Source organism: Mus caroli, unplaced genomic scaffold (genome assembly GCF_900094665.2).
Source record: "Mus caroli unplaced genomic scaffold, CAROLI_EIJ_v1.1 scaffold_21927_1, whole genome shotgun sequence".
NCBI classification, from domain to species: domain Eukaryota; kingdom Metazoa; phylum Chordata; class Mammalia; order Rodentia; family Muridae; genus Mus; species Mus caroli.
This window is the reverse complement of record NW_018390333.1, coordinates 1177-10818: the sequence shown is the minus strand read 5'-3', so window position 1 is coordinate 10818 and position 9642 is coordinate 1177. Positions and strand designations below refer to the sequence as shown.

Sequence of the window (9642 nt, the reverse complement as noted above, 5' to 3'; positions counted from 1 at the left end):
CATTGGACTTGCAAACTTTATATGCCCCAATATAGGGGAATGCCAGGGCCAAAAGAATGGGAATGGGTGGGTAGGGAAGTGGGGGGCACTATGGGGGACTTGTGGGATAGCATTGGAAATGTAATTGAGGAAAATATGTAATAAAAAAAAAAAGAAAGAAAAAAAAAAAAGAAATGCCACTTGTCCTATTTCACTTCCTATTGCTATGATAAATAACAAAAACAAACGCAGCACAGTTTTGTTTGCCTTGCCTGTCCCTCTCACATGTCCCATCCATCAGTGTGGAAAGCCAGGGCAAGGACTAAAGGCAGGAACCTCAAGGCATGAACTAATGGAGACACCAGAGAGGAAGTCTGGTTACCGGCTTGTTCTCCAGTCTGCTTTTTAATGTAAAACAGGACAATTTTTTTGCCAATGGGATTGTCCACAGTGTGCTAGTCCCTCAAACATCAATTGATAATCAATGAAAACACACAATAAAATTGCCTACCTGAAAGATATAGGTTGAGTGTTCCTCTTTTAAGAAAACCATCTTATGTCAATTTGACAAAAATATAACCAGTACACTATGGCATTTTTGTTTTGATGGATTGTCTGATTGTGATATAGACATATTAACAATATTTCTATTTCTTACATCTAAATGAAACATTTTTCCAGCTTTGCTTATTTTAATAACTTTACCACAATCATTTATAGTTTCATTGTCCATATATTTTGCCCCTTTTATTTTCAAATTTTATTTCATTTTTATATCAATTGAAATTAGAACTTTTTCATGTTTTATTTTAATAAATAATATTGATTTGTAAAAATAAAGCTATAGAGTAAATCATCATCTTTATTAGCTAGTTGTACTGTCTAGGGAATCATTAAATACTTTCATCAATACATACGATTATGTTACCTGAGGTGGAAAATTGGTTGTCATTTTCCAATTTGAATGACTTTTACTTCGTTTTTGTGACTTATTATCTCAATTAGAATTTTAATAAATATATTAATATCAGTTTAGGATGTACATTTATGTAGTCCCATATTGAAGAAAGTTATTCATTAATCAGTGTTCAGTTGTTTTCCAGCATGTGGTCATTTATAACTTGAAAAAATATAATTCAATCCATTTCCCTACAATTAACATGATTTAATTTTTCATTGCTGAAAAGTCTGAAGTATATATGGTTGTTTGTATAAAATTAACCATTAATGTTAATTTTGTGTTCCATTACCACATTTCCTGACATGAAGACAAGAAACATCAGACTCACTAGGACTTAGGGAATCTGAGGCTTCAGTCCAACACTGTTAAAAGGGAACAGCTCTCATCAAGATGTGTGAAATGCAATGCAAGAAAATTGCCATGCACATCGAATTTAATGCTTTCTTAAATTCTAAATAATGAATCTAATGGTAACTACCAAAATTGCATGTTAAAAAGCCTCTACACTGTCTATGATTGGCAGAAGAAAGGGAGGCAGACAGGAGGTATCACAGGAGGTATCAAAAAAAAGCATACAGATGAATGCAGTCTGCATGGCTTCTTAGCTGCTAAAGATTGAACAAGGTTCCCAGTTTGTCAAGTGCTGTGGAGCGTACACTGAGAAGGCAGCCTGTGCAGCAGCTGCAGAGGAAAGCTAAAAGCTGATTTCCTGTGTGCAGAAATTGTCTTTCTAGAATAGTTCACGTCTGCACATTTCAAGAGATATGTTTTCTACTTTATTTGGAAGAAAAAGAGCAACACTAGTGCCAGGCTTGCCTCAGAGATGTTGCAAAGGGAAGGCTTATCTTTGACATCTGATCCTTATACATCATCCTATTCATGTGTTCTGGTGTTATAAGCATGCACTGTCACAGGGTATTCATTTGCTATGACAAAATAAATGAAGGATGTTCAACATAGTAGAAAATCACTTTATCTACCAAATTATATTCCAAATTTATATATAAAAAGTGTATCATCTTTATATCCATGTTATAGAATAACCAGAACTGGTGGTTTCCATTGTAAATTTTGATATTTTAATAAAATTACATAAATTTTTCTTCCATTTCTATTCTACAAAGAACTTTTGACATCTGTTCTATTTTAAATTTATACATACACACATATATATGTTTATGTAATATATATAAATGCACATATAAATGCTAAATATGGAAGATTTCATATATATTAAATGTAAAAAGTAAAAATACAAACTGCTCAGTCATATAATGTAACTCGTGATTATGAGTTTTGTGCCTTTTGGTACTGGAAAACAAAACGGTGTACTCTTCTCCCTAGACTATTTTATAAACATTGTTTTATATATACATATATATATATATATTTGATATAATATTTATATAAACAAACATTCTAAAATAAATTATATAAATTCAGTTAAAGAGCTTCCAGCTCTTATGTTGCTTGCAATCTTTCTACTAAGGTTTAGAAATCACAACTCTGCATTTTGAATGTTATGGCCTACAGTAATGATCTCAAGGTATTGCCGTTAGAAGTTTCCTCTATGATAGGAGATAGCAACATATACCTGTGAGTATAAGGATAAAAACTTAGAATGTATTTAGAGATTATGCTATTTGTTAATGTGGCAGGCATAAATTTTCCTCCAAGACATATAACTTGATAAACCTTTGGTATTTGCTCAGTTTCCAGTCCAAGGCATTATTTCCTTCATATTGAGGGAACTTTATTCCAAATGATCATTTTACAACATCTGAAAGTGTTAGTATTCTCAGTTTTGTTTCCAATATCTTTTCCAGGAATTGGTTTCATAGAAGCTTCTAACATTATTGTTAATCTCACCTTCTACAAAATATTTACTTTGAATAATTTTATTCTTGAAGAAGTATTAAAAAGAAATTTCCTATCCCACTAATCTCTAAGTTTCCCCTCCTGTTGCCATCTTTCCATCTAAATAAATGCACATGGAACATGGAATACATGCATACATACACACAGACACAGACACAGACACACACACATGTATAGGAGTATATATATAGATGTGTCTGTCTTCAATATACTCCAGACTTTATTGGAATTTAATAGGTCTCTTCAATTTTTCATCTTCTGGTCAAGACCCAGACCAACCCTCTACAGACAGTGAGCTTAATACCACAGTGTTCTATTGCAAATGGCTTTGATTCTACACTTCTGAAGCCATTAATGTTTAATAACATATTCTAATTAGTGGTCTTCTGAGTAATCTCTGCCTGGATGTCTCTCATCTGTGAACACTGCAGATTCCCCAAAGGTCTAAGGGTACCTGAGGTCTCTCTTGTTTGAGAGCCATTGTAAAAAGCTTTATTCTTTTTGCATGCAGTTTTCTGCATCCTTTGTAGTAATTCATTTCAGTTGATAATTGTTTTCCCCACTGATTTTATCTTTAACAGAAATTAGTATGAACACTAAAATCTCTGATTCATCTGCATTTTCACTGTATGGTTTGTTTTGTTTTTTTTTTTTTTTGTTTTTTGTTTTTTTTTTTTGGTAATACTTAACTCTTCTTGTTTATACTTAAATGGTATTTTATTTGGAATTTTACATATTGGAACTTTTATATTTTTCATCCAGTTGATCTGACAAACTCTTTTTGCCTGTTGTTTCACAGTGCTTTCAGAAACCTTAACTGTGGTAAAACTTGTATTAAAATGAAGCATCTTGGTGTGTATTTCAATTTTATTGTTTTTATTTCTTTTTCTGCCAAAACTTAATTTAGACTGCTATAATACATTTTCTTAAATGAATTATTTAATGATTCCTTATTTATTTCTTTCACTTATTGATTTTATATTTATAAAGGGTTTTACACTATCTGATTCTACCTTAACTGTTCTCATGTTGTCCAATGTAGTGTATTGATTACAGATGTGTGGAAGAGCCCCTCCCACGCATTTACCTACTCAGTTTTGCATGGCATAAAGTTTATGATGTGCTCATTCCTTGAGTTCCTGAGTTAGAGATTAGTTGCTGAACACCAAGTTGACTTCTTTTTAAATATGAGTTGTTGAAATATTCAGATACTCCTGTTTTTCTCATATGTCAGGTTTCAATTTTAGCAGTTTTGAAGTCCAGTGTTGCTTCTCTTCTCACACATATTCACACCCTGCCTCCATGTTTCACAAATTGCATAGTGAACCATCTTAACTTGGATGCTTGTTATTACAGATGACCTTGAGCTGATGGTGAGAAATGTTGCTCTGGATGGACTGATTTTAATAAAATTAAGCTTCTGATGTGAATGTCATTATTCCTATTCAGTTTCTTCCTGTGTATAAAGAGTCGGCAGACCTTCAGATTTACCACCCTTGCTCTCATTCCCAAGAATGAGACTAACACTGTTCTTTGATGACATTCCAAAGATCATCTGGTTTCTCTACAGTGCTGGAACCTGGAGCTCATACAGGTTGAAGGTTGAGACTAAGCGAAATGTGGTCCAGTGACTTGCCCAACTAGAGAACTATCTTAAGGGAAGGCTCCAAGTTCTGACACTATTACTGCTGCTATGTTGTGCTTACAGACAGGAGCCTAACATGTCTGTCCTCTAAGCCCAACAAGCAGCTAACTGAGACAAAGGCACATACTTATAACCAACCATCGGATTGAAGTAAGGAATCTCAATGGTTGAGTTACAGAAAGGCTGGAAGAAGCTGAGGAGTAGGGCAGCCCCATAGGAAGTCTAGCAGTCTCAAGTAACCCTGATTCTGGAGATCTCTTCAAAACTGAGACAGAAGCACACATGAGCTGGTCTGAGGCACTGACATATACAGCAAGTGACTGCATAGTCTGATCTCAGTGGGCAAAGAAGCATCTAACTCTTGAGAAACTTGAGGCCCCAGGGAGTGGGGAGGCCTGTTGGGAGTGGTGGACCTCCTCTTGGAGACAGTGAGGAGGAGAACTGTAATAAGGAACTGTGGGAGGGCAGACCCAGGAGGGAGGCAACAACTGGACTATAAAAATAAAAGTAATAATGATAATAAAATTAATATTAATAATTAATATTAATTACTATTAATAATAGTTGGTATAAGATGTGATGTCCCACAGTGTTTACTAAAGACAGTTCCACAAGAATCTACTTACAAAACCTGGAAGGTACTGCTTTACCATGTGGTCAAGTCACAGGAATTGAAGAGGTTCTGAAGTTTTCAGTAGAGGCTTCCCAAGAGTTCTGCTTCAGTATCTGTATTATGTCTTAAAAATAGCACCATGAAACCCAAAAATGGATGACCAGGACAAAGTGAGAGTCTTTGTCAGGTTCATCCCCAAGTGGGATGTCTTTGTCACATCCCTGCCCTCAATGCTCAGGGATCAATGCAGAAAACTATGTAAGAACCAGAGGATTTTCAAGAAAACAGTGTTTTACAGAAATAGCACGGAAGATTCACATATGAACTCACAGATACTGTGACTTCATGAACAACACATGTAGAAGCTGAGACCAGACAAAAACCTAATCATGGATGAGGGAAAGTGGGCACAAGCTAACAATCTTAACAATGAACCCAAACACGCTTGAATGTCAGATTTCTACATTGTAGTGACAATGGTTATTTCAACAATTCACAGAAGGCCCCAGGAGTAGTTTGACAACAAAACATGAACTTCATGAAATTCTTTTGTATTTGTTTTGTTTCTGTTTCAATTTTTCTTTCTAAGTGGGAAAAAGAACGTGAATGTAGGTATGTAAAAAAAAAAAACAATACATTTATGCATGCAGGTCCCAATACGATAAATTCAGTAAATATATTCATGTATCATATTGAAGTATAATGAGAAGATACAGTAGAAATCAGCAATGTATGTCCACACTATCACCAGTGTTTGACATGTGATTTTCAACATCAAATATTGGCAAATAAGAATTTTGTATGTCAAAGTTATTATCTGATGCTTAATTTCTGAACATAATATGGAAACAGAAGACCATCAATTAACATGCTGACTGATATATTTTTCTGATTCAAATATTTAACATATATTCATCAAATAATTTTGAAATATAAAATCCACCTATATAGTCTATACTGTAAATCTGGGATGTTCTCCTTTGCTATCACCTCCATTTTCCAATTCAGACCCCAAGGATCTGAACATACTCTCCATTCCTGAATTCCATCTTTTCATACTACATGTAACACATGCAGATCAGGTAAAATTTCTTTTCATGTACCTGGGTTTTCTCACTTAGGGTAGCATATTCAGGGCCATCCATGTTCTCATACAAGACAGCATTTTGTTCACCACAAGACCGTGTAACAGTTTGTTGATAAATATTCATTTTCTTTATAGATTCTTTCTCTCACAAATATTGTGATTAATTTCTGAACCTTTTTATTGCATCTTTGATTATTGTATATGTGTACACAGTATTTTTTATCAGATTCAAAATCTAACTCAATCTTAGATTCTCACAACCCAACTTCATAATGAGGTAAATTTATCTTAACTCCTGTGAATAATCCTTCAGTGGTTGTACCTAGTGGTATAAACATCTCAGTGACACAAGTTACTGGCTCTTAAACATATCACACTAGTTGTTTGAGAGATGATATGATGTTAATTTTGGTCACTGAAAATTTTGCACAAAAATGTGGTAATTCTTATCCATACTCAAACACTAAAATGCCCTTATCTTTGCACTCTGACCATCTCTGAACATCTCCATTTTCTGACAGGTTAATGCAAGATGTATGATGAACATTCCCTTGGGTATTTAATTTACATTTTTGGTGATGATTTAAAAATTGAAATCTTATTTAAATGTCTCTTAAAATACAGAAATGTTGTTTTAAAAATTTGTCTATTTGTTTAAACTTTCTGTCTCTTTTAAAAAAAATTATTAGATCTTTTCTTCATTTACATTTCAAATACTACCCCAAAAGTCCTCTATATCCTTCCCCCACCCTGCTCCCCAACCCACCCACTCCCACTTCCTGGCCCTGGCATTCCCTAATACTGAGGAATATAATCTTCGCAAGACCAAGGGCTTCTCCTCTCAATGATGGCCAACTAGGCCATCTTCTGCTTTATATGCAGATAGAGACATGAGTTCAGGGGGGTACTGGTTAGTTCATATTGCTGTTCCTCCTAAAGGGATACAGACCCCTTTAGCTCCTTGGGTACTTTCTCTAGCTCCTCCATTGGGGGCCCTGTGTTCCATCCAATATATGACTGTGAGCATCCACTTTTGCATTTACCAGGCACTGGCATAGCCTCACAAGAGACAGCAATATCATGGTTATGTCAGCAAAATCTTGCTGGCATATGCAATAGTGTCTGTGTTTAGTGGCTGATTATGTATGGATCCCCAGATGGAGCAGTCTCTGGATGGTCCTTCCTTCCATCTCAGCTCCAAATTTGTTAACTTTTTGACTCTTAAACATAGCCCACTAGTTGTTTTGGAGGTGATATGATGGTGCTACTTTTGTTGGTTGTAGAGTATGCACAACAATGTGACCATTCTTATCTATACCCAACCAACAAAATGTTCTTAGCTTTGCATCCTCACCATCTCTGAACATCTCCCTTTTCTGACCACTTAGCCAAAGATTTGTGATGAACATACCTTTAGGTATTTAATTTACATTTTGGCCATAATTTAAAACTTGGAATTTTATTTAAATATATTTCAAAACACAGAAGTGTTGTTTAAAAATTTTGTCTATTTGTTCTGTTTTTATTTTCTTGTGAATGAGTTAAGTGGCCTGTATATTTGTATGTAGGCTAGCAACCACATTATGTTATAAACACTTTCAAGTACCTGATATCAAGTGCTCAGCACTGTTATCAAGTATATGCAACACTAAATACAATAACATTTTGTGAATATGTCTATCCATATATGTGTAAATAACAATATGTGTAATAATACCAAATAAGAAAGAGAAGATCAGACGTTTGGGAGAGAGAAATTCTAGTCAAGAATGAAAATTGCAAGGGACAATATTTTTTAAAAATAAAACTCAGAACTTTATAAAGGTTTAGAATTTATATTAAAATGCACATTTACACTGGCCATATGTCCGCCATTACAACAACATATCCTTCCCTTGTTCCTATTCTTCCCATTTGACCATTTATTTGAAGTAGACTATTTCACTTCCATTTCATTACATATATAATTTCTCTCACTGTAAAATATCTAAGGTCCACAATGAGAAACTTAAATAGTATCTGTGATTCTGAAAAGGTCTAAATTGCTTAAGAAAATTATCCTTATTCAATACAGAAGAACAAATTCTGTTGTGTTATACCTTCAGCCTGACTTTTTTATTCATTTTTTGACAGACATGCTTGGTTCAATAGTTTAGTTCTTAAATAAAATGCTGAATAAACATTTGAATGCACATATTGCTGAGGCATGTTCTCTTGCTGTCATTTGTGTAATATTTTAGTATGCAACCTTTTGGAAAGGCCATTATTATTTAAATATATATGAGAGAAGATTGCTAACTCTCATAAATGAGTTTTTTTTTTTTTTAATTTCCAGTAAGCATTATCCTCATTGCTACTACCACCAATCAATTTTTTTACTAAGACAAGTGAGTGTCTCAGGTTAGGATTCTATTTTAAAATTGAGATATTAGGCTTTCATACTACATCTAAATGGTCTGCACATGTCTAAAAGAAAGTTCTTCAGATGGAGTTAGGACTTGGACCAAGGAGTTAGGACTTTGAATGACTCAGGAGCACTCTAGTTTCTTCTTCTCTAGCTGGAATATCCTTATGTAAGAAATGCCTTGCCTCATGAGTATGCAAATCATGTGAGACTGTGATGATTAATATAGGGATATCCACAACAAATATCATATGAGCCCTGTCTTCTCTACAGTCACTGAATCTCAAGGTCCTTACAATGAAATGCAGCCGGGTCATCTTCTTCCTGATGGCAGTGGTTACAGATAAGGGGCTCCCAAGTCCCAAACTTGAGGGGCCTTACACTCTGTGTCAGTGGCAATCACTTTGCTTTTCTTTCTACAGGGGTCAATTCAGAGGTTCAGCTGCAGCAGTCTGGGGCAGAGCTTGTGAAGCCAGGGGCCTCAGTCAAGTTGTCCTGCACAGCTTCTGGCTTCAACATTATAAACACCTATATGCACTGGGTGAAGCAGAGGCCTGAACAGGGCCTGGAGTGGATTGGAAGGATTGATCCTGCGAATGGTGATACTAAATATACCCCGAAGTTCCAGGGCAAGGCCACTATAACTGCAGACACATCCTCCAACACAGCCTACATGCAACTGAGCAGCCTGACATCTGAGGACACTGCCATCTATTACTGTGCTAGACACAGTGTTGCAACCACATCCTGAGTGTGTCAGAAACCATAGAACTGCAGGAAGCTCCTGAGACTGAGATGACAGACAATATTATTGTGTAGATTTGCTCAGAAATAGTCATTCTGAGTGTCTGCTTCCTCCTCTTCAGAGTTCTATATGTTATTTGTCAACTTTGCAAAAGGGCATCTCCAAATGATGCTGATTTGGGATCCCCCTAAAGTAGATTAGAGTAGACTATATTTTGACCAATTCTTCACTGACATGTTATTGTTTAATAAAAGAAAAAGGATATACGGTTGCAATATATTATGAAATGGATATTCTTCAAGTCTAAGAGATTTTTTTTTTTTTTTTTTG

At 35.1% G+C, this 9642-nt stretch overlaps 1 gene segment (V, D, J or C); it reads left to right on the top strand.

The window, feature by feature from the left end:
* Positions 1-5228: 5228 nt before the first annotated feature.
* On the top strand, positions 5229-9318 carry LOC110288596. The segment is given in 2 exon segments: positions 5229-5334; positions 8990-9318. Coding segments are annotated over 2 exon segments (435 nt in total).
* Positions 9319-9642: the final 324 nt, after the last annotated feature.